General features: G+C 41.1%; 1 protein-coding gene across 1 annotated transcript in view; it reads left to right on the top strand.

Moving 5' to 3' along the window:
• Nucleotides 1-26312, top strand: part of LOC144718848 (uncharacterized) — an 88820-nt gene extending 62508 nt beyond the window's left edge. The window contains exons 2-5 of the mRNA XM_078594419.1: nt 11701-11809; nt 15469-16418; nt 17591-17765; nt 25252-26312. Of these exons, the coding sequence (XP_078450545.1) occupies nt 11701-11809; nt 15469-16418; nt 17591-17765; nt 25252-25415 (1398 nt within the window). The 3' untranslated portion in view covers nt 25416-26312. The remainder of the gene's footprint in view (nt 1-11700; nt 11810-15468; nt 16419-17590; nt 17766-25251) is intronic.
• Nucleotides 26313-26573: the final 261 nt, after the last annotated feature.

The following is a 26573-nucleotide window of genomic DNA, read 5'->3' as shown; positions in this document are numbered from 1 at the left end:
AGAAGAGAATGGAAACATCTTACTTTAGTATGTACTTTCCTAGAGATATCTATACACTGCTATTTTAGTTTATGTTATTTGTTCTTATGGGTGTGTGTGTGTGTGTTCAATATAACAAAACAAATCTACTCCGAGCTTAAATGCAAAGCGTGTCTTGTCTGCACAGCACAAATTAGGGACCCAGGGAGCTCAATGCAGCTCTTCGACTGAGGCACTTTGGTGCCACCTTAATCCAACAGGCCTCATCCCTCATTTGTGGGGCTGTCAGGAAATGGTGGAGCAAGCTGCCCTGCACGGGAGAGAAGTGCTAATCATCACCAGCTATGCTCGATCCACCACTGGATAAAGCCCTTCCGAAGCTGTCGCCATCTGTCACGATACTCTTATGCAACAATACATCTAGCTCCTACGAGTCGATTCATAGCTCCATCTCCACAACGGATTTCACCTCTCAGTTTTTAAAAAAAATGAGCTTTGACTACCACATTGCGGTTAGTCTCGGACACCAGCAATCAAGCGTAGAGAGATGCATTCTGGGAATTGCACCGAGAGACAGAAATAGGAGTACATGATCAGGCAACGTATCCGGGTTCGGGACATCATATTGGGAAACTTGTCACCCTCCTATATATCCACCCACTCATGACTTTACGTTGTTTCACACGTATTCTTCCAGAAAGAGGTGCAGTCCCCAATCACGGATATGCCGGAGCACACAAATGCTACCAAAAATGGAATGCTTTGGGCATGCCAGTGTGCGTAAACATACAAGCACAATGAAAAGTTGAAACACTCACTCTGGTTCGAGGCAATTCAACAGCAAGAAAGAGAATGGATGCAGCTGCCGTCGCAAGATGTGCGGTATATGATTAATGGTGATGTCATCTTGATATGCAAAGCATGCTGAGATCGCTGAAATATTTTGCTGATAAATGTCTAAATATCTGTGTGTATGTTAACAATAGAAAAAGGTTGGCAAAAATAGACGCAATAATTTCTTCCAAACATGATTTGGCAAATAAAAAATCTGCCATTTGAGTCACTTTAACGAACAGTTTTGAGTGTGTACTTAAAATGTTTGTAAAGGTAAAGATGGTCCAGATGTTTAACAAAATTTAATTTGCATGTAACATCCACATTGGACATTGTGCTGAAGCCCTCTCATGGCTAGCAGACATTAGCATTTAGCTTCTGAACATATTTCCAAAGGCAAGAATAGAATAGAATTGTGCTTGAAAACTGTAGATTATGTTAATAAATTCAACAGACGGACAGAATACCCAACATCCGTACCCGTGGCCTGGTGTGCTTTTCTTGGTAGCTTGCATTTTATGTAGTTGGAGAATATGGAGCCACTTACTCAGTGAGATTATTTCTGTAGAACTTTTTTCCCACAAATAATGAAAAGAGAATAGTTTTCTGTCATATTGCCTTCAGAGTGAGCCAGAATCACTTAAACATTTTCCCATTGTGCCTTTGGAACGTCACAGCAAGACATTCCTCTCAACTTAAATGTCAATAAATGGAAAGTTCAGTTCCCAATGTATGGTTTACAAATCAAGCCGGAGTGGTTAATCAATTCGTAATGTAAACCTACTTGGCAAAAATGACGTAATAAAAACGCGCGGTAATTTTTTTTATGTCATTATAATGCTGCAACTGTGAAGAGCAGCCGTGAGGTCTATACATTTAGAATAAATTATCCGAAAGTAAACATTAAAACGTAAACTATCGCCGAATATAATGAGGGTGCAGAATGAGAGTGGTAAATATTAATGATTTACAGTCACTTGTATATATATTTGACAAGTTAGTCCATAAAATAAATTTGTTTTACATTGCGTGTAAGTTAAAGACATCCTATTCTCTGCATTCTTGGTTCTTTCGGTAAAGCCACGTAGAAGGGAAATAATAAAATAATAAAAATATAAAACAATAAAATTCTCACGACGTTTCGACTGCAACACAAGCAATCATCATCAGGTGTGAAATCCACAGCAAGAAAATTTGAAAAAGTGTTGCAGTCGAAACGTCGTGAGAATTTTATTGTTTTATATTTTTATTATTTTATTACTTCCCTTCTACTGTACGTGACTTTACCGAAAGAACCAAGAATATGAATCCCTGCAGTCGCGAAAGCTTTAAATCAAAATCATATTCTCTGTTAAGAAAAGTGGGCTTGGGTAGGACGTGTCGCTCCAAGGAGACATGACTGGCGGTCGAGACAAACGACCGAGCAGCAGCCAAAGGAGGGAACACTGCCCAAGAACCCGACCATCGCGGAGACGGACCGATAACATCAGCTCGTGTGTGGGCACAATATGGATTGTTGCATCACGGGACCACGAGGGATGGCGACAGATTTGGAAAGCCCTCATCCAGCAGTGTATAGATCATTACTGCTTTTGATTTTATGATGTTGACATGTTCAGCACTTTGCTTAGTTCACATGCACATATTTTCTCATTGAAATTACAGTAGTTATTCCTGGATAAGTATGCCGCGAGCGATCTTAAGGTGTAGAAATCTCTTCTAGTGGCAATGGAATTGAAGTCTGAGGATTCTTGTGAGCCTTTGCAAGTAGATCAGCTAAGTCGTAGCAAAGGGGTTGAGTGACAATATTGGCTTTCTGTCAGTTTGGCAACCTCTGACTTTCGCACGGCTACAGGTGCCTCCTGCACAGCTCGATCATGAGCACGTACGCAACACCTCTACATCGTTTCCCAAATCCCAGCACATGCTGTTACCTTTGAAGGACACATAGCCTCAGTTTCACCTATATAAAACATTGTTTTTTGTCCACTATGTACCGTTAGTTTCAATATAAGGTCATATGTTAACCATGACGGGGCACAACCTCAAATGCTAAGCAATCTGAGTATACAATTCAGTTGGCTCTCAATATTTAAAGACCTGGCTGTCAGAAATGTGCCAGACAGTGATCCAGTGCACGTTTATTTGCGTGTAATTTTCAACACCCAGCAGGTAAACCTTTACTTTGCAATACTCTGCTTTGATGTTCCTTGTCCTACAGTATGAGGTATTACAAACTTAATTCAGGTATGCTTTTTTGTTTGTTGTTAAAACGAACTGTACATTAAATGAAACATAAAGTTGGACACAAAATTGCAATGTATATAATGCTTTAATTCGACATTAACTAGAGTGACATGTATTTAATTAATGCATTCAGAAAATATATAATGCAAAACAATAATTCGCGTCATTGTGGAGAACGTAATTACATTTTTTTAAATAAACAGGCAGTACGTTTCCTCCCCTCATCGGCCTCCACATAAAATATGAAAGTATGTTTTCTTACATATGCCAGAGCCTTATGAAAATTGTATTTTATTTTTGTACATGAAGAGACAGGTATGGGGAGAAGGGATATTGTCTGCTTCGTTATTTTATTCATAAAATATGCACATTTATCTAAATAAAAATGGCGTCATACATTTTTGTAATTTAAGGTGGTATATTAAAAAAATTAAATATCATTAATAACCATTATCAACCACGATTCATTCACTGTTTGCATGAATGCCTCCTGAAGCCTTCGCCATCCCTTGTGGTCTCGCGGTGTGACGGTCCATCGAGATCAGTGGCTCTCCAAGTGTGGCTCCCCGCACCACCGGGTGGTCTGCAAGGCTCCTCCAGGTGGTCCGCAGGGCTGTGATGTAAATGCAGGTTGATCCGGAAGTAATGACCTTTTGTTTCGTACATTAATACATAGTTTACTTATGATATTTAATGTTAAAAAGAAGTCAGGTAAACTACCCTTATTAAACTACCCAAACCCTAATATCTAAATGCCCTCCTCCCCCTACCCCCCCCCCTAAAAAAACCGTATAGCTGCGTTTAAAAAAATAAAATGTTTCCATGTTCCGGTAATGTGAATAATTTTGTATGACGACTGGTATTTAAAGAGATAAGTGAATGCTTTTGCCACCAGGAATGGGGGGGGGGGTCCACGGAAATGTTTGCATCGGCTAAGTGGTGCATGGGTCAAATAAGTTTGAGAAACGCTGCTCTTTCTCCTGCAAGCGATCTGCTTTCATCGCTACACTCCTGCAGTGGGCATTCTCATCTCACACATGTTCTCTCCTCTGGCTGTCATTGCTGTTAGTCCTGACCACCGGCCATCACCCATTCTATAACGATGTGTCCTGCGCAAGCCTACTTATTTTTTAAAAAATTCCGTAACAGTCAATATTGTGTCTCTAACGTGCATGTGTGCTCTGATTCGTGTTTTCATTGTAATTGGAACCATGCGCCTCTCCGATGTTCTTCGTGCACTTTTCATCTTTTGTTCCATTCTCTCTGTCAATATGCCATCGCGCAATCAGGGAGTGCAAACTCGTCACTCTGTCAAAATAAAAAAAACCTTTGAGACATGATGCACACTGGCTAACATTCAATATACAAACATCTTGTAAAGACACAAACACACACTATAACAAGGCGACATTTACATATGCTAATTGTTTAACCTCTCAAAATTATATAACTCGGTGATTTTGCATGTGGACTTCTGTGCCAAAAATTAGCATGGCAACTTCAAACAAATGTCAGTACAGCTGTAAAATGATAATATCCAAGTCAGTTGACTCCAAATAGCATGTTTAAAATAATGTTAAATATGTTTACATGCGTCAGGTCATAAAATAAACTTTCCATTTGGGAAATACTTTGACTTCTCTGTTATGTTCCAGCTGTTTCCAAAGCTAAACAGAAGTGCATCCCACCTTGATACCAGATGTTTATGTACATAACGTGAAGCCAGTTACCGCTAATCCAGAATCCTATGTAAGGGACACACACACCTCGTCAACATATTCATAGTTTGTGGGTTCAAACAAATCCTACAGCACAAAAAAAGTCACACTAGAAAACCATACTCATATATATGCTGTACATTAAAACACGTGTTGCCAACATTACTTTTGCTGTGATCCCTTAACGACGCAGTTTTTTTTTAGGTTTTGTAAGTGACTGCTGCAAAGGTTAACTGTGCTCGGAGCATAACGTTCTTATTTACAGCAAAAGCATCGCTTTGATATAGAAATAAATTAGTTGCTGTGAACAACACTGGAGCCGCGGTTTACGGCGAGCAAATGCATGCCGACTCGCTGTGGTAACGGCTCGGCTGGAACATTACAGAAAAGGGTTTCTTGTGAGACATGAAATGGACTCCATTGTTTGTCTCTTGTGGCTTCTGACGATGGGATTTTTTTGGACTGAAACACCATCTCTGCTGCGACGGCTGTATACCGCCATTCGTCACACTGCTTCTGCTGCGGTCACAGAGCAAAAACTAGATTCTTGTGTCCAACTCTTTTTTTTCTTTTAAGGTCCGCGCAAAAGTAATAAACAGTTTTCACTCCTATTTGACATTGTGTACCCATGGTGTTGGTAGCCAATTGCATGCCTCGATTGGGGATTTATTTGAAGTTGTCCTCCAACAAATGTACAGCCCATTTTGTCATTCTACTGCTAGACGAGGGCATCCTCACACTGTGAAAGCCAAAACGGATATTTAACCAATATGGGCCATCCACACGCTGAATTATGTTATCTTATGTTCGATTTTTTGAGTGCCTTAGTTCAAGGCGCTGAACATATTTTAAAAGCAGTAGCAAAAAAGAGCAATTTAGATAGCAGAGGCGTGTGAGGGCCGAGGAGTGAGTGACCGCAACAGAGGGCACATAGGGGTCATGAAAGGGCAGGAGAGGGATGAGACGTAGTGGAGGGGCGAGGGGCGGGAAGAGGAAGGGAATGGGCAATGGAGAAGAGGTGAGGCTTTGAGAGGGGTATGAAAGGAGGTTAAGGAGGGGGCTGCTTAATGTACAGGGGAAGTTGATTCCAGTGGAGGGGTGCAAGGAGGGAGATGGATCAAAATGGGATTTGGCACAGGCAGAAGGAGGGACAGAGAGGTCCAGAGAAGATTGGGAATGAAGAGGACGAGAGGGGGCATAGAGGGAGATAAGAGAGGCAAGATACGGTGGGACAAGGGCATGGAGAGATTTATAGACTAGCGTCAGGTATTTTAAAAGACAGCGGTGTGGTGTAGTGGAAGCAAGTGTAGCTGAAAGGAGGAGAGGCGAAGTGTGAGGATTAAATGGGTGATTGAAAATAGTCCATACGGAAGCATTTGAAATCTGTTGGAGGGGAGTGAGAGCATAGGCAGAGAGACCAGGAATATGTTTTCTGGGAAATCACCAAGTAAATTATATGTGTGGCACACGTGCACTTTATTACGTGAATCACGATTGGAAACTTTCACTCAATTTGTATGCCGAACCGCTCGACAATGCTAGTTTAGAAACCGTGGTTATTTATTAAAATTCAGATCACAAATGTGTAATCAAAAGTGGGTCTAGATTCGTGCATGTTTTCTCCTCATTAAGCCGTGCAAATGCTCGTAAAAATGTCAACACTAAAAGTCCATAATAGCCGTTGTGTTTACACAAACTTTCCTCCTTATTCAGTGCTGCCTGTGGATATGTGCACACAGACTGGCCTTTCAAAAGTCTTAACGACAGCGTGTTGGAGGGCCAATGAGAGCTTAGCAAATTATCACATGTTTCCAAAGTAACCGATAGCATAAAAAAATCCGACGCATTCCTGCCAAAAATCCATACAGTTGGTGAGTACAGTAAGCGAAGGATGGAAAATCACAACGGGTTTTTTTTGTTCCTTGTGGAAAGGCGGTTCAGAAAATGGCTGTTTTGTGACGAGAAACGGTCATCTCGGAATACACTTTAGCTCCATCCATTTGATGGCTGGGTGTTTAACAAATTCGCTTGGGGCTCATGTGCAAGACGTACTTAGTAAAACACACGATACTGTAAACATGAATAGTCCAGTTGTTTATGTAAAAACTGAATGTAGTGACTTTATTTTTGCCCAGTTCTTTACTTGTGGATATTCTAAATCTCCGTTCATGAAATTTGACAGAACTCTTTAACAAGAGTAGATCCATGGCAGTCACCATATTGAAATCTCAGCAAATGTCTTTATAAACACAAGGGTTATTTTTATTTTTATAATCTTCCAAGCACCATTATAATTATATTCAAATACATTGATAGCATGCATGAATTATGCCAATCAAGTTGGTTCAAATTATTCTAAAGAGTATTCTACAGCTGTTCGATTCAACCTAATTTACTATAGATACATTGTAATATTTTAATTCACAGCGGCGCTGAGCACATTACACATTACATGCCTCGCGACCTGCGATCAATTCCCGTCCATGGCCAATTTCAGTGACTTGTGATTTCCTGGCTTTGCACCTTCAGCAATCAAAAAAGCAAGCGACGTATGCTAATTAGGTGGTTATGTCATGACTGGGCAGCTGATATTCTGACGATTCTAGGGAATTAGAACAATCTGGTTTCATGGCGCATCAACCGCCCTAGCGCTTCAATTGTTAGCGTTGCAATGGTCACACCACTTTGAAAATATTGCTGGAAAATGTCCTTACGGTCACAAAATGTTGATATGTTCAGCAAACATAAATTAGGTGGTAGGGCCACATTTATGATTTAATTTTGCAAATGTGGGTGGGTTAGGATGTTGCCAAACTGCTGGTACGTAATGGCCTGGACTTGTGAAAGGTGAATGACGTTATTGATCTTGAAAAATGAATTTTAGAACAGATGGTCTATTTATGTAATGCTCCACAAAAAATACCGGACTACTGAAGCAAATGTACCTGGCTCAGTGGCGCTCAATGGCACAAAATACCACTCCAGTTCCATCTCTTCACTTAACGCTAAAAACGTTTTCTTCTGAAGAAAGGCGCAATTGCAAAATACATCCTGTATATTGTTGACAATTCATGCTGAGCTAGCATTGTAGAAAAAAAATGTAATTTAACTCTGCAGATGGTGTGAAATATCATTGTCATCCGCTATGATTCTTCCACTGCTGGATGAAAGTTTCACCCACGCCGTCGCCAACCCTGATGGCCAATGGAGCACACGAGCTGATCTCGTTGCTAAAATCTCCACAGTGCATTTGCTCCCTCCTTGCCTTCATGAAATATTTGAAGCATAAATAAATATTGTACCGTATTTATTTACTCTCTTGGTATTTCTGAGTATATCATTCATTGCCATTATTTGTTGACGGTGACTGGTAAGTTTGTAGATATGTGTAATACTGTGAAATCCAACCAGCCTAAATCCGCAACAGAAATAAACAGAAACGTAATTAATAAACACATTTCAAAATACTCTTGGGCACAATATTGTTTTCTTACATTAAAAAAATGCCTTTTGCCTGCCCACATGTTTTAAATTACAGTCTGTAAATTCAGTGGGAGATGCAGATACACATGGCTAGCAAATATATTTATCATCACTACCAGCTGTTTTCATTGCTCATAATGAACGTGGATTCCCACATTTATATAATCCGGTGCATAATGGTAACTATAGTTGTTACGTGATATACTTTTTCCAAGATATGATAAGATATACATTTTCACGATATGACGATTAACACGATATCACATTTCCATAACTTCGTAAATGTATTTCACATTTGTATTGTACCATGAACTGAAGCTCATACAACTGAAGCTTGGCATAAGTCTTCTAAACATTTAAAGCGCTTATAAAGCACATGCTGTTATTTACACAACAAATAATGAATTGAACTATGGAAATAATTATGTCATCGCCATGCTATTAATTAGTTCAGAAAACATATAAGAAAGCATTCCAAGGTTTTAATAGATCATAGCAATTAATTTAACACTTGCATTGTTGAGTTTTTTCATTTATAAATCTTTTGTGAGGGAATAAAATATAGTTTTTCAGTCAAAATTATATGAGCAACCACAAACATTACATGATGATATTTTGTAAGACGAATGATACGATCATCTTGGAATTAATATTGCGTGATGTATCTTAGTTTCGCCATGTCGCGACCACCCTACTGACCTTGCAGGCAGAGTTCGAGGACCATGCAGAGATCATCGCGTGGGAGACATGCAGAGCTAGATGGTAATCTGTATTAGTGTTATCCGCACTATTGCCTGTGACCAAAACTCCCAGAATGCTTCCGATCGCGTCAGATCTTGGAAGCTCAGCTGGTTTTGAGCCTGGATAGCGTTTGGGTGGTTGACCGACATGCATAAGAGAGGTTGTTATAAACTGCAGGGCTACATGGTGGACAAGATCGGGAAGTGTGGTCATTGTATTATGTTTCTATGTCCCTGCGTCCATGCTCTCCACCTTAAACAACCCGCACAGATGAGTGTGGTGAAGTACGGTCAGAAAACCTTCACAACGTGCATGGATGTGGGGATGCCCTCATCCAGCAGTGGATTAATAAGGGGCTGTATGTGTACATGCTCATCCGTGGGTGTGTTTTATCACGGTGCATGGCCGAATAATTGGGATTTGGAGCAATGTCTCAAAGAGGATCCTTTTGAAAGTGGCCTTGCAGCTCAGCCAAGCTTTTCTGAATGCATAAACCAACTGTTGTTGTGACACTTAAGATATCACGTCATGTGTAATGAGTGGGACCTCATAATGTATGCGTTCGGCAACCAGAAGCCAATGCGGCTCAGCGAGCACTGGACGGACATGTGTCGGATCTTGCAGTAACCTACAATGCCACTCTTTCACCAGGTTTGTCCATTAGCAGTCATATTTTCTGCCATTGAGTTCTATCCATGGTTATTTAAATATCGAAGAGACTGAAATTTAAGGCTCAAGATCCCGAATGAAGGCTGCTTAGATACTGTGGATGAAACCCATCGAAGAGCCGCATAAATAAATCCCTGTTTGTGGCTTCATCTCAGTTAAAAGCATTTGCATGGTTCCTCATCGAGATTTTAATCGTGATACACACAATGTCAAAGGTAAAGGTGCAACCCTGTAATTACACCACTGCTGATATGGAAGGTTATCCCAGAGAGCCCCTCTAGAGAGTAGTTTGGCCTAAACTGCCATGATGGCAGTATAGTACCTACACTTTAAAAAAACACATGACTTTCCAATCAACTAACTTTGGTGTGTAACCATTTGTGCTGCTGGGTGGATGAAGGTGGGAGTGGGGGGGTATTTAAGGAACGTACTAATTGTTTAAAATGCCACGTGGGAAGATCGAACCAGCGACCTCGAGAAGACCAGTGTGCTAACCGTTACGCTACAGCAGCGTCCCACGTAATGTTTTACTTTGGAAAAAAACATCCTTATTATTTCACGCGTGGAGGTAGGTTAGTGAACATTCATGTTGGCAGTTTATGTACTGAGAATGTTCTTTATGTTTAGAAAGTCAACATCAAGCTCTATAAAAAGAGCCAACATAACATAAGAAAGGTCACGAAATACCAAAGTGGGAATCTACTGCCTTGGCAAGCTTCATTTGTTTTATATACGACGCTATGCAGGACATATAGAGGATACTCTTGCATTTTTAGGGGCTGGTTTAGGCTGGGTATCTCTAAATTCTCAAGGGAATAAAGATGTAAATTCTACTTTGCATAGTTTTTGTCTATAAATAACACAATGTTCTTTCTTCTACCCAAGGTGACAACATTATGCAAAGCTGAGAAAAATGAAAATGACAACTTTAATTTGATATAAACTCAACCATTGCCACCAAATGAACCATACAATTCTATGCCTTTCACAGAATACAAATAAACCACCACATGCATCATGTGCTCTGTGTATCAGTAATGGATATTCTTAATGGAAATCTTTCAAATACCGATTCAGGTTCGCAAGAGTTACCCAGCGCATATTTTTCAAGAAAATTCTTACTTGCCTTCACGCTGGATAAAAACTGGAAAATATTTAACTTCTCTGTGATGCCTTTTAAAATTTTAAAGCATTTTTCATCTTTATTTCAACTCCTGTTTTCCCCAAAAGGACCACCCTTTCTGCAACATTAATGCCACATTTCCAGCCTTTTTATTTCATAGTTTAGCTTGCATGGAAAATATATGACACCCTCTTTCTGAAGGTGTATATACAGTATACTAATACTGGCGATACAACACGAGACATTGTATCATGTTAATGTTTTATTTCTGGTTAGACTGTTACGATTTAGCATGCGTTCATTTGTATTATGCTGTTAAATTTGAAACGCAACCATTTTTTCTCTTCATACAAAGTTTGCCACATGCTCTCCAGGTACAAATACAGATAACTTAATTGGCAAGTGATATGTGTACCAGTTCTGACCCCCCCCCCCTTCCTTTACCAACCCACATGGTGAAGTATGGTCAAAGAGCCCCATGCCTCACACAGTGTCTGGAGGCAATCATCCAGCAAAGTGCTGCAATTTAGTAAATTCATTTTATTTTCAAAAATATCCTGCTTTCCAAAGCACCAACAAAATGCTGCACATGTATCCTTTCATGGATATTGACCGTGTGAAATACACAAAGCAGAGTGGTTGCCAACATACACATGCTTGTCATTCCATCCTTTGTGCACTTAGATGCTTTTTCCTACTTGGGTAGGGTTTTCGCGGTTGTGCTGTAGGAGCTCCAATGTGTTTTCGGTTCGTACAAACGCAGTCCAACCCGAAAAAACATAGCTGAGCAATGCGTTGGGGCTGGTTAGCGATAAAAAGCCTCATTGCGAAACCGTTCCCGCAGTGCATGTGCATCACACGTGTGAATGTGACCGCAATGTCTTCTTGCGTGGGTTTGAATTGCAGCCGACAGAGGCGCAGGATGCAGAGGAGGTGATCGACATTGACATGGAGGCGTCTGCAGACGGGCCAGACGACGAGGATGGAGAAATTCCCAACTCCGGCTGGGGCTCTGGTATGTGTTTGCACCAGCAGAGTGCTAAAATGTACTTGGGCCGGATGTACTTTAGCATTGTTGATTTTAAGAATTTTTTTCATGAAATCTATATTCACAGGATACATTTGTCCTGTCACCAAATCATCCGGGGATGTGCCGAATCTCAGAATCTCGGCCGGGTTGAGCATGGACTAGTACTGTGCAGAAAAGACAGGCGTAATCGCAGAGAGGAGCACAGCAAAATCCATTGCTGTTCTGCACTCACATTGACTAGTGGGGTGAAAGTATGATCGAATGGACTACAAGGCACGAGGAGGCCCTCACCCAGCAGTGGATTGACAAAAATGGACTGTACATGTGCAAGCACATACAGGCCAAAACTACTTTGCTGCCATCACCATTTCCACTAACAGATTTAAAAAAATAACAAGATATATTTTTGGAAATGGCATTTATTCCCAGCAGTGGTTAAAGTGATTCCATGTTTTTGGTGGTCTCTGTTTGTGACATCACTGCCAAAGTGGTGACTGAAATGTTATTTGCAGTTTAACTTCACATTCGGATTTTTCGGTACCGGTTGCAAATAAAACAATCTTAACTGATGCACTGTTGACATTCTGTTCACAAGTTTAATTACCCACATATTTAATTCGCTAATGCCAATATTGTAGCCGTTAACACATTGTCAAACGGTTGCTCAAGCTTGGTCATGTGCAATAATAAATATATCTTTTTGGTAATGGTGGACTTGAAATGACACGTTAGGAATGCTAGATAAATCAAGTGTTGTTACTGAAATTCCTGTGATTTAAGTTATTGAACGGAAGGCACCATAATCAGACAGGCACCTGGCCAGTAGAACGATGTCTAGTTGGCATTAATGTGCCGGCCACGATGAATCGACAGAGTTTATTTGCTCCATTCCGCAACTGCAAAACTCATAAATCATCAAATGCAACTTCTCATGAGCTCTTGAGATAATGCACTTTTTTTAGCTCAGGTGATTTAGGAAAAACTTGAGACTTAACCCCTTGTACATATTTCTTTGGCTTCTTATCTACAAATTGAAGGACGACTTATATCAACACCAGCACCAATAGCATCATAAGCAGTAGTAGCATTTTCACTGAGTTATATTTTAGGAGTGTAATAATGCATCCATTGTTGGATTCATGTTGATTATTCAGCTCATGATACACGCATCACATCACATTTGTAATAATCATTGTTGTTTTATTTGTACATATTGTATGCAATTGAGTTTACCCCTGCAGTCGCTAGAGGCTGCTACATTCACCACATTGTAAAAAATAAATTCTAGAAGATTCATCTTGAAGCGCAAGAGTACATCCAATTGTTAGAATCCTACTATCCACTGGAAATACAGTACACCTTCCCATTTCACAACTATCATCATCAGCCTCCCTGCAACTTGCCACTAGTTAGCGCAATTCTGTAATATGATTATGATAATAATAAGTCTGTCAATTACATTTAAAACCATGCTTTTTAATATGCATATACATAAGATGCGAAATCTGAATATTATGGCTGGGTAAGAGATGTAACAAAGTGATAATTTTTACCTTTATTCTTAAATGGCATGCCAGAAGTTTCTAATCTAGTGAGTTGTAGGAAGCAATAAATAAATTGGTCTAAGAGACAGAAACAAGACAAACTACATAAAGGAGATGCTGTTGTGCTGTCCTGGTTCGTGTGCTGCAATTGCAATCCAGAGGTCACCGGTTCGATTGGCGAGGCAGTTAAACCAATGGGAAAATGTATTTATTACCTCCCTGCTTTTATTAACCCATTAGTATAAGGGGTACTCCACAGTGTCGATTGGCAAGTCGCGTATAGTGGGGTAAAGTGTGGGCATTCCCACCTCTTCTAAGACGAGCAGCCAGCGTGGAGGTGTAAACCAAACATCCTCTAGTCTCAAGTAGAGGCCCTTCTGTCGGCAGTGGCACAGGCATGCAGTGCTGGACTTTTACCTTAACCTTTTTACAAAGACAAATATCTCCCCATATAGCCTTACCAGACTGTTGGGGCAAGTGCTGTTAGCGAGCACCTATGAAGGCCGGCAGGGCACGGGAGGGGGTGGGTGGCCAGCGCCACGCTCCGCCGCCTTTGTCTCCCTAGTGGTGACATTTACACTATTTTTGTTTTACTATTTTTATTTTACCAGGTAAGGCCCACTGAGCTATATATCTCTAGCCACACAAATGATAGCTCAATGAAATGGCTTATCACGTGGAAATTAATAGCAGCCAAATACTTTAAACGCATGTTTCTAAATGTGGAGGGAAAAACTGGAGGACCCGGAGAGAAATCCACGTGGCTACGGGGACAACATGCAGACTCCAAATATACAGGCATCAGGGTCTGGATCAAACCCACGACCTCCTGTATGCCAGGCGAGGGAGTTAACATCTCGCCACTGTGGCGCCCACCGCACCAGGTATTCATTTGAGGCTGAGTCGACCTAGGGGAGGCCCAGGACCGGTTCAGATAATTATTACTGGTGTTGACCATGAGCCGGGTTCGTAGCGCAGCACACTAACCACTACACTACCGTTCCCCACCTTGTCACACACACACAAATATTTTCAAATAACAACTAATGACCAATAATGCTGCTCTTTATTTTTTCCAACTGTGACCACAGCTGGAGCCCCATTTCCACTGAGATGTGAAGTTGATGACTCGTAGTAAATGCCAGCACAGGCGTTTAAACTAGAGCTGACTTTGCCACGGAAAATGCCACCGTGCTGAGACCACGAAGGCAAGACCTTGGGTGCACACAGCCAGCTGTGACCATGTTGAAAACTGCTTATAACATTAACCACTGCAGTGCTGGAGAAAATTTGCTTGCATATAATCCATGGGGTAATTATTGACAATATACTTGTATTTTATACATAAATCAGCATTAATTTGTATGGTAAACATGTATTATTTCCAGTCTGTCCATGCATATATGACCAAGTCAGCCTGAATGTGCCTGATGTCGCCGGATGTCAGAAGCTAAGCAGGAAGGAGTCTGGTTGGAAACTGTACAGGAGACTGCCTGCCAATACCAGGTGTTCTAGGCTTTGACTGCAGGAAATTTCAGTGCAGAAATTGATTATTGACTCTATCTGTATGGAGCTTTGAGTGTTGCCTCCATGTGTGTGTGCATGGGTTTTGTTACAGTACTCCAATTTACTCCCAGATGAAGCCATACTCAAATTAATGGATTGACCAAACATTCCAATGCAATACCCTGTTTTTATAATGATACTCAGTGTGGCCTGCCTTAATGAGTAAAGGGACATCATTATTGTACAGGTATTCAAGATACTGCTACGGTGCAATCATAAGCATATGGTCATGTAATCCAGAGGTTGCTGGCAGTTGGAACAGGGAGCAAGCTTCTTAAATCTCTCCACCTCTGTTCACCCAGGAGCTTAAATGGGTCCTCCACAGTTAATCGATTGGTAGGTTCAATGTGATTGGTGCGTTTACTCCCGACTCTTCCGAGACGTCTGGCCAGCATGGATCAGTGAGCCAAATACCCTCCAGAAGGGCTCTTTAGAGACCTCTCGAGTGGGGGGCCCTCCTGCCAGCATCGGTATGTGCAAGCAATTGCAGGCTTACACTTTTATCTTTTACGGTTGTTTCTGCTCTTGTTTCAGGTGGAGGGCTTTCTGAACAAGGAGATGTCACCTTAGCAGCAGCTCCGACCAGCGCGCCCTCCTCCACCCAGAGCAGCACTGTTCCCATGGTGGAGGAGGCCGTATTGGAGCCGGGCGAAGGCTCATCCCTCGGCTTCCTGGAAACTACAGTGTCATCGATAACCCCATCCTCTGCCACCTTCAGCGAAACCACAGAAGAGGCAATAGTGCCCGTTGTAGGCATTGAGGCGTCTGCGGAGGAATCTACGGATTCGCTCGTTCAGGAGGCTTCTGCAACCACGCAGTCGTCTGCCGAGGTTCCAGCAACCACCGAATGGAAGGAGGTGGCTGCGGTAATCGAGGAAGCGTCCACATTCGCACAGACCACAGTCATGACGCCGGCACATACCCCAGAGGAGCAGCCCTTAGTGGAGGTGTCAGCGGAGGATGTAATGCTCACAACTGTCACTACAGCGACAAAAACAACACAAAGCAGCGAAGAAACAATTTTGAAAGATGTGGTGGGTGTAGTCTCGGAAGACAGTGACTCAACCTCGACAGAAGGCTCAGCCCCTGAGGCTCAAACCGTAGACAGATTCCTAACAGCCGATCTAGCAACGACGGCTCCGGCAACAACAACTGCTGCTGCTGCTGTTGCAACATCGGAAATGACGACAACTACAGCCGAAGTTTCAACCGAGCCGGAACCAACGACGCCAGATTTGTTTAGAGGAGCCCAGCGGTCTGGAGATGATCTATTTGAATTTTCAGTGTCAGAAGCCACGTCTACAATAAATGACAAGGCCACGAGTGAAACCGTCACTGCACAGTATCCAGAAATTACATCAGCAACCACGTATACGGACAGTGAGACATCAGCCATCAGCGTAGCTAGCGCCACTGTGAGAGCGATACTGCATGGCGTGCCCAGGATCTTTGAATCAGATTCGGTGGATGATACTACAAGTCAGGTGAATTTCAGATAGGGTTTGGTCTCACCACCATATCAAATGCCATCAATTTCTGTAGGGAGTTACAGTCGATTAAGAATAAAAGGGGTTTCCTTGATGATGTTTAATTGCTGCTTTAACTGTCCCCTGTATAATTTGTCAAAGGTGATTATTTTCTTCAAATTATTTGTTACAGAAGATATGAATTTGTAAGTGGGTGATGTCAGAAATCAACAAAAAGTGATACTAAACACACACACAGCCCCAACATGAACATTAATTTCCCATTAACATTTGAGTTAGATTTTTTACATTAATTTCCATGAATTGCTATAGGAATGTTAATATTTTACTGCAATAAAGATATATTTTTGTAAATACTTACTCTCATACTGATACTGGATTCGAGATCCAGTATCAGTATAAGTCTTTATGTACAATTGCTAACGTCTTTGTAAATGTTTGCAGTCTGTTAATGGTTTACAAACATTGAACACATTTAGAACATTGCCTGTGCAAGATTACAAGAAAGTTACATCACAGACCATGTATCACATTATTCCTGCAATCAGCACCTAGCATGGGAATGTGGAATATTCACCACTGGATCAGGGTTGTCACTAGATATAAGCTCCATCCAATATTTGCTTAAGCGTAGATGTACTGTATCTTGACTTTCACGTTACCAGACATTGTTTTTTTTCTTAACAAAAACTAAAATCCATGTCATTTTTTTTACTTGCTCATGTGTCAGTTGATAAAATATGTTTTACATGGAGGTGACTTGATGAGTCAAAGTTCAGAGCACTGAGCTGGCATCACTGAGATCCTGGGTTCGATTTCAGGCAGCCACCGAAAATTACATTATGTTCTCAAGTGTAGAGAATGGATCCTCTCAGCCCATTCATCAGTGACTGCACACAAAATCCATCACGTAAAATTTTGTTTTGCACTCTACGTGGCAAAAGTCCAGCTTTCGGAGTTAAATTTATCAGTTTGACTGCCATGCGATGAACATTACCCTCAGTTGCAGAATGAATAGTAGAGCACTGTCCCTTACTGTGTGGAACAAGGAACGCACGCTTGATCTCGAGACGTGACACCGATAGTACAATCGGAATAAAATTACGGAAATTTTTAACAATATGTATATTTTTATTTTTTTGTATGTGTGTGTTTAATGTGTCTACCAGATGCATGAAAGCACACCGATGCAGGAGGTGCCGGCAGTACGGGACGTGGTGCTGGGTGTTGGAGACGAGGACGTGGTCAACTTTGGGACGACCGCTCTTCCACCACTCTCCACAGGCTCCCCGGCCGTCCACCGTCAGCACGAGGAACCCCTGGAGAAGACCGAGGTCCTCGCTGGTGGGTACCGCGCAGGCACCAAAAATGTGATATCTTATCAATCTACCGCTGGATGAAGGCCTCCTCGTGCCTTGTCGCTGATGAGGGTTGCTGAAGATACTTCAGCAGGCTGGTCAGTGTGGACTGGTGAAGGGATTGGAAGCCAGAGCTGGCTCACCTATGACATATTCTCACCCCCTTCACCTACTAGTGGTTTGATAAATGGACTCGATTCGGAGTTGCAATTTGATGCAAGAATCGGTTAATTTTGATTCAAACTTAATTTGGAGCTTTCGTGACTGCAGGAATTACTCTTTGGTTCTTTCGGTAAAGTCACGTATAAAGAGAAAATAACAAATTAAATACTAGCATACGACGTTTCGATTGCAACACAAGCAATCATCATCAGGTATTGCATTATATGTCTAAGTATACTAGGTTTGTTTTCTCTTTCATTTATACCTGATGATGATGATTGCATGTGTTGCAATCGAAACGTCGTATGCTAGTATTTTATTTGTTATTTTCTCTTTTTACTTGACTTTACCGAAAGAACCAAAGAGTAATTTTGATTAGTTTTTTCCATCCCATTTGTATTGTTTCTCTTTTATTCTGCCTTATTTGTGCAGTTTTGTCCAACTCATTAGTCTATATCTATATTACATTTGCATATAATTGGTATATGGTTTGCGTAAATCATGCATGCATAGTTCTCACACGTACAATCTAATGCATATATTGTAGGGGTGGAGTGGCAGTGCAGTGGTTCGCGCACTATGATGTGAGCTCTGTCACCTGAGTTCGATTTCCATTCACGACTAACATCAGTGGTGAGCGCTATCTTACCAGACCCTTGGTTCCACCTTCACCAACCCACACTGACCTATGTGGTGAAGTATGGTCAACAAACCCCATGACTAATATGGCGTTCGGGGGGGGGGGACAGAGAGCTGTGCGAATATTGTGATCACGAGATGTGTACATATCAAAGGATTGACTCTTGCCATAGGAATGTGGAATTTCCACAACTGGTGCAGGGCCACTTATGCAGAAGACCACCCCCAATTCTCACATGAGCAGAGGGGCAATTTGAGTCTCCACTGTTCATCTCATATATCTTTGCATGTCCTCTTTTTTTTCATGAAAAATGTTAACGAATGTTCTGCCAGCGTCGTTAAGAGAATGAAGCTCGTGTTCATCTCCGGAAAGCTCCTCCTGACAGCAGATAAAACACCACCTGACATGTCACTCCCAATCCACACACACCGCACCTCACACACATGCTGTGCTGTCTAACCAATGCGGGTCTCTTTTATATGGGTTTAACAATTCATTGCCAGCCCCTCCACCACTTTAGAAATGTTACCGATTGTGTCGAAATTTCGATCAGCGACGTGTTATATTTTGTTTTCTCGTTTTTGCCTTCCAGTTGTATTTTTCCTCATTTGGTCAACCTCTTTTGTACAGTTTGTAGTTTAAACACAGCAGCTGCATATAATTAGCGTATGCAGTAAAACTGATAAACCACGCTTCCATTTGGCAATAAATCGTAAAATTTGCTGAACCCTGTGGTCCGCGAGAAATGAAATCGCCAAAAATGTTAGAATTTTTGTACTGTGCTGCAACATGTTGTCTACAAAGTTTTTTTCCCCCCAGAGCGATGCTTTTATCCTGGTGTATGACAAATGAGAGAATTTGTGAATACAGGGCCCCCACATCAATGCGATTAGAATCACATCGATTTCTTTGATACCTATAAGCTCTATGTGAGCAAAAAAGTTTACATATCTGACAATGATATTTAAAAAAACCCTACAAGTGTGTATTCACATTCTTAGGTTTTTTCGGTAAAGTCACGTAGGTAAAACATCAAAATTAATTAAAATAAAATAAAATAAAACAAAAATCACGACGTTTCGGAGGCAACACAAGTCTCCGTCATCAGGTGGGACCGTCACAGCCAGATTAGCTGCATCAAGTGAGGCAATGATTCAAGATGTAATCCCTTATAAGCAAATTTGGAGGGGGGAGGAGAGGGGGGGGGGAGCTCATCAGAATGTGGTAGCCAATGAATGGAACGTATCGGGAGGGAGGGGGGCGGGAGTGGGAGGGCCAAAAAAATGGGCGACGGCTTGGACGCGGTTGCTGCACACGCCAACACAATGGACATTTTCGTCCCTTTGTTCTATCATGTGTATCAGACCTCCCCTCCCCCTCTCTGTCCATTGTGTTGGCGTGTGCAGCAACCGCGTCCAAGCCGTCGCCCATTTTTTTGGCCCTCCCACTCCCGCCCCCCTCCCTCCCGATACGTTCCATTCATTGGCTACCACATTCTGATGAGCTCCCCCCCCCTCTCCTCCCCCCTCCAAACTTGCTTATAAGGGATTACATCTTGAATCATTGCCTCATTTGATGCAGCTAATCTGGCTGTGACGGTCCCACCTGATGACGGAGACTTGTGTTGCCTCCGAAACGTCGTGATTTTTGTTTTATTTTATTTTCATTAATTTTGATGTTTTACCTACGTGACTTTACCGAAAAAAACCTAAGAATATGTGTATTCACAGTGAATTGAGCACAAACAGCAATTCGTTGTTTATTATGGATCTAGTGTTTTTTTACAATGACTGCATCAAGCTCATGAAACTCACGGCACAAGAGAAGCATGTTTTTGCTATGTCAGATATTAGGCTGGGATTTTAACCCAAAATCCTAGAATCACTGGATAAATACCCCCATGTGTGCATTAGTCCACGATCTGCCAGCAGCCTCCCATTACTCCCTGATCTATTTTGTAATCCATCAAGCTGCGCTGGAAGTTAGTAATTTACATACAAGAATACATTATCCACAAGCCTTTGCCAGTTCTTGCTTCTATGCTGATGAAACCCACAGTGCGTTTCCTTTTGAAGACTTTTTCTTACGTATTTCACGCACACACACACATGAACCTCAATGACGATTGGACAACACTCCAAGTATACGGTGATGATTTATCGCGAGATTTATTGCAAGTGAAAATATGACAGCCAAGCTGTCACAAAACAAACATGGGCAGGATCCGTTTACAAGTGCTGCGTCTTCACCGTGCGCCCCTTGTGCACAAACCTGCGCATTGATGAGGGGATTTGGGGGGCTTCTTGAGTTACAAGAGCAGCCTTCTGATCAGCAGACTCTTTCGGAGCCCACCAAGGTTAGACCCAAGTTTAATTAGGAGCACGCTGCACCTGTGGCGACCACAGTACACCACCTCCCAGTCCCACGAGTACGCTCCGCATTCTAAAATTATCCCGCTTGCGTCTGCTCGCCAACGCTGTCCATTTTTGGTCTTTATTGTGCTTCCTTTCTCGATTATGGGAAGTTGAGAACAAATATTTTTCTTACGTCCGTCAATGCTACCTAACAACTCAATAGATGTGTGATAATTTCGACATGTCTCCAAATGCTATTGGACTCCAGTGAAATGTCGTCGGAAAGTGTAAACAAGTGCTTACTTTTAAACATTCCGGTTTACTGAACAAACAATTAATTGGCATATTTGCCCACGTGACAACTCGATTTGCTTGGCTCTGTCAGGTGGTGGAGTCAAAGAGTTAACATTTGATGTTATACCTACACTAGCTAACCCAACAATGAACAAATTATGAATCAAAGTAAGTACATTTCTTCAATGTGTCAGCTGAAATGGTAGCGATTGCTGTTTTTTTCCTGTTTGAATGTCACACGAGTGTATAACTAAATGGGCTTGGATAACAATCACCGTAAAACATAATATTTATCGTAGAAAATGTAAAATAACATGCATAAGTAACATAGGTAACATTATCCTGTATGTCGGAGAATGTGCTGATGGTGTTGTTTGATGTTACATCATCATCATCAGCAGCCAAGATCAATCCACTGCTGGATGAAGGTTTCCCCAAGCAGTCGCCATCTCTCACAGTGCTGCCATGTAAATGGTCACATATTTTTGATGATGGACCATGATAAATAAAACTCCAGCATGCGAAGCATATATGGTTTTACTGTTAAATGTTTATAATCAAGAACGTTTAATTTCCAAAACAAAACACTTATATTACAAGAACCTTACAAAGATTTTGAAGCTGTGTCATATAATTGTACTCTCAAAGCTCGTTAAAAGCAGTTTGTTTTAAGTCTGTCATTCACCACACTGATCCTTAAATGACCGAAAAGCTGCAAACTTTACACGGAACAGTTAAAGTGCATGGTTTAACGCTGTCAGAAGTCTGAACTTGCCATTGGGGTGTGGGATTTTTCACGAGGACAGACCTTAACCTTTTCCAGAGAGAATGACTCATCACACAGATTGACACTTTTGCCCACGCCAAAGTAATATCCAATTATTTTTTACTTGAGCTCAAGTATCTAAATCAACTCATGGTCAACATATATATTCAATCGTATACTGTACGTACACATTTTGATTTAAAGCTTTCGTGACTGCAGGGATTCATATTCTTGGTTCTTTCGGTAAAGTCACGTAGAAGGGAAACAATAAAATAATAAACATATTAAACAATGACTTTACAGAAAGAACAAACAATATGTACGTACACAGTTCGTGTTGTTGCAATAATTCTATATCAAAGTTGGGTTAACTTGGGTTTGTTACATCACATTTTAACTTTTCAATTTCCAGTAACCTATCCAACTGTGCAATGAATACTATTTAGCTTCAGGTACATTGGGTTGAAAAAGGTAGTGAATTTTTTTCCGCCAGTGCATGTTGCCAGCTGTGACGCATACGTCAAAAGCATCGGTTACTAAGAAACATGATAGAACAAAAGCTCAAATGTGTGCAAATGGGCATGGGGGAAATGCACGCTTGGAATTATATCGAGAAAGAGGAAGATGAACTCACGAATCAGGGAACAAATGTAAGTTAGAGACATCATCTTGACTAGTAAGTGGGCTTGGGCAGGACACATCATTATAAAGATCGTAGCTGATGAACGAGACTGGTGACAGGATTTTAGCCATAAGGAGATAACTTATCTGAGAGGAAGACCACTGCAGAGATTGAGCAATGAGATCAGTGTATGTGCAAGAGTGAAATGATTGTTGCATCGCAGAACTGTAACAACCTTCTTCTATACGGGCCTTCTTCCAGCAGAGGATAGACCATGGCTGATGATGAAGATGCTATGTAGTTTACCTTCAAGTCAATGCCAACTAAGATTACAACTCTATTAGGCTAAATGTTTTATTTTCTTCAGTGTAATTTAAATAAAGGTTAAACAATGATCAGATTAAATAATGCTTATGAAGGTTAGTTCTCCGTTTTTTGAACTACATTTGCTCAACTGGAGAGCATTTTCCACAATCACCAGATTTTACAAGCCATAATTACAAATCTGGTTGCATAATGAGACAGATTAAACTTCAATAACAATGTAATCGTTGCTTGTCCCATTAGCGCTGACTTCCATGCATTTGATTTCTTAGTGATGCATGAGACATCAGCTCTCCAAATACAGAAATTACAACATTAATTGGCAGACTGTGTGAAGAATATTTATCGCCCAATAAATGCTTGTTTTTATGTTGTAAGCATTTGTATTATATGGAAAGCGTACTAGATGTTCCATTTTAAGCAAATTCATGGCACTATGCAGGTAAATGATACACACCAACTAAATGATGTAATGGAAACAATATTAACCCTTGAAGTTGACACAGACGCAAACGATTTACGAAATTACAGCAAAACAAAGCGTGTGGCCACCACGTTTCAATCCTCCTTACAAATAGTTTAACTGACAAGTGGCATTTTAAGGGTTACGCTATGCAGAAACCAAACACCGCAACCTCATACCGACCAAGAAAACACGAAATCCAACACGCGCGCAACAAGACATTTTTTAACAGAGCCTCATAAAAAGAGAAAAGGAAAACGGAAGCACCGAGTCGTAAAGTGGCAGGGAGAGATGAGAAATGTGCACTTTAATCCCAGAGGGTGTTGTGTGCCGGCTGACTGTGGTGTTTCGGACTAAGCGATGCGGTGAGGGTGGGGAAAGGGTGAGTGGTGAGGAGGGAAGGTGGGGAGGTGGGCCCTCAGCCACAGCAGGGGCAGTCCTTTTGGTGAAGGCAATGGAATGACAGCAGCTGGGTCTCATTTGGCAAAAGAATTGAAGCAGCCGGTGCTGGACCACAACAATCCCTAGACAGTTTTTTTTTAATATCCCTCTTTGCAATTAACATTAACGGCAAAAAGGTCCATGCAAATCTGCAAATACTTGTTCACACTTGTGCTGTTCCACAAAAGGGAGTTTTGTATTACCCCTCTATTTTTGCCTATTCTTCATAGTAGGCCAGATATCTTTAAAGAGGTGGACGTTACCCACACTATACCCCACCGCGTGCGATCTGCCGATGGACTGGTGTACCAATTTCTACTGATGTGTGAAGAGAGGCAGGTGGCTTCAAGAAACTTGCCCCATTGTTTCAACTGCCTTTGTCAGGAGATCAAACTGGCGAACTGGATTGGAAGTCTAACCATGTGCTAACCATTACAGACTTTGGACACTACCTTGTATCATTTATCCTCGCACACAAGAGCACGTAAGCAACCACAAAATTACGCAGTTGTAAACAAATAATGCAAAAAAACGGAGCTCAAATTACATTTAGAAAACAATAGCACGTATCATTATGCAAAATTATATTTGGTTCAAAAACATTTTTTTTCGGTAAAGTCACGTAGGTTAAAAAAGAAAACAAATAAATTAAATCACGACGTTTTGGAGGCAACACAAGCTTCCGTCTTCAGGTGGAACCGTCACAGTAAAATTACTGCATCAAGTGAAGAGAGCTCTAAGAGACACGACCTTAAATACTGGTTATGGGGAGTGGGGGGGATGAGCATACCATGCCATTCTTGCAAGGTGGTTTTAGATAGTTTTTGTTGCGGCACACTTTGAAAATGTCCACCAGTAAAGTTTGAATTCAACAACCTTGCTGTCAGATGTGTTGTTCTGGTGAACGGCGTGTTGCTTGGCATGATGCACGAAAGTTTTGCTCGCCGTGCTGGGAGATTTTGCAGGAATATTCCTCAATATTTAGGAACTGAATATTCTCAAGAATTACTTGTAAAATTGCTAAGTAGGCACATTGAAATTCACTGTGTTTAGGCAACATATCAATTAACTGGTTTAACCATAAAAATGTGATTTTTTAAAATGTATCTGTGATGATGTTAATAGATTTTTTTTGGAAACACACATTAGTGAATTATTTGCACCTGTAGCTGTATACCATGCCCTATTAATCAAATGAATGTAATTAAGACAACAGCTGTTTAGTCAAAGCATCAAAGTGACAACTCCCCTTTAATTAATCCAAATACATGGAGCGAAACGTCGGACATCATGCTGAACAACACACGGTATAACCCGGAAAAGATCGGAGCGCTGTGCAACACAGCCACAAACATCTACGCTGTAGTTAATCGTGTTGTGTGTTTTTGTTATTATTGTCATTTCAGCGGTGATCGCAGGTGGTGTTGTGGGCCTGTTTCTGGCCGCCTTCCTGGTGGCCGTGCTGATTCACCGCATGCGCAAGAAGGACGAGGGCAGTTACACCCTGAACGAGCCCAAGCTGGCCAGCGGAAGCTACCAGAAGGCGCCCACCCAAGAGATCTACGCGTGAACGCCGCACTCCGTTGAAAAAAAAAGAGAGCGAGCGGTGTTGTAAAGTTCACACTCTTCACGCTCAATTTTGAATTAATGTATTTTATTTTATTACCTCTTCTTTTATTCTTTATTTTTTTACCTTGAGAAGCATTTCCATATTTTATGAGTGCCCTAACTTTTGGGTTTCATTGGGCACAAGTGCTTGCGCTTGATAAACAACAAGTGATTTAATGAGATGCAGAATTTGAAAAACACCACAGGAGACAAAGCGAATTTGTGATGCTGCGTGTTATAATGAACACGCATCATGTGGGAAATAAAATGTAAACTCCTTCCGAGAGTATTACTTGTAAAACTGCCATGTGCATAGGCAACATGAATTAACTGCTTTGGCCATTATAATTTCATATTCTTAACTGTGATGTTAATTTAACTGTTTTGAACATGGGTGTTGGCATCTGTAGCTTTATACCATGCCATTATTAAATGAATGCATTTAAGACTACAGCAATGTAATAATTGCATCAAAGCTACACGATAGCCTTAATTCATACAAATATACCAACAGTCAATAGAAAAATGGTTGTTAACATCTGATCCCCATTATTCTTGACCAAACACACATGCATTGTTAAAAAAAATGTTTGGCTTTTGTCAAGAGGCAGTGTAGAAGTTTTAATGAGTAACTCTATAGCCCGTCCTGCTGATTTCAACAGGGCACATTTTCAAGTGAATCATTGTAGAGTCACACGTTAATGAAGCACCTAACTGTTGTAATATCAGCAATGCATGATGGTTAAAATTATGACGATTTTCATCAATGATTTACTTTGTATACAATTCAAAAACAGGTATCTAGTACGTTAAAGTTATCAATGTATTGACTTAACATTGCTAGAAAGGTAAAAAAAAAGAATATCGTTCTGGATAATTGCCGTAGCTTTGTACTTTGTTACATGTATAATCAAACAGGGTTCATCAATCTCTTGTATGTATTTACATGGTCCCCATTCCCCTGCGCCCACCCCATCATGTTACAAATCAAGCTGTTCAGGTTAAATGTAATGTCGTATTGCAAAGCTATTGGTTTATGCTTGTATAATTATTTTAGTTACAATTATGGGCCTCTTATTAAAGAGCGTTGTTTTTTTTCTTGTTATTTCCTAATTTGTTT

Source organism: Lampetra planeri, chromosome 5, assembly GCF_965212315.1.
Source record: "Lampetra planeri chromosome 5, kcLamPlan1.2.h2, whole genome shotgun sequence".
Lineage (NCBI taxonomy): Eukaryota > Metazoa > Chordata > Hyperoartia > Petromyzontiformes > Petromyzontidae > Lampetra > Lampetra planeri.
The sequence above is the reverse complement of the archived record's forward strand: the minus strand, read 5'-3'. Positions and strand labels throughout refer to the sequence as shown.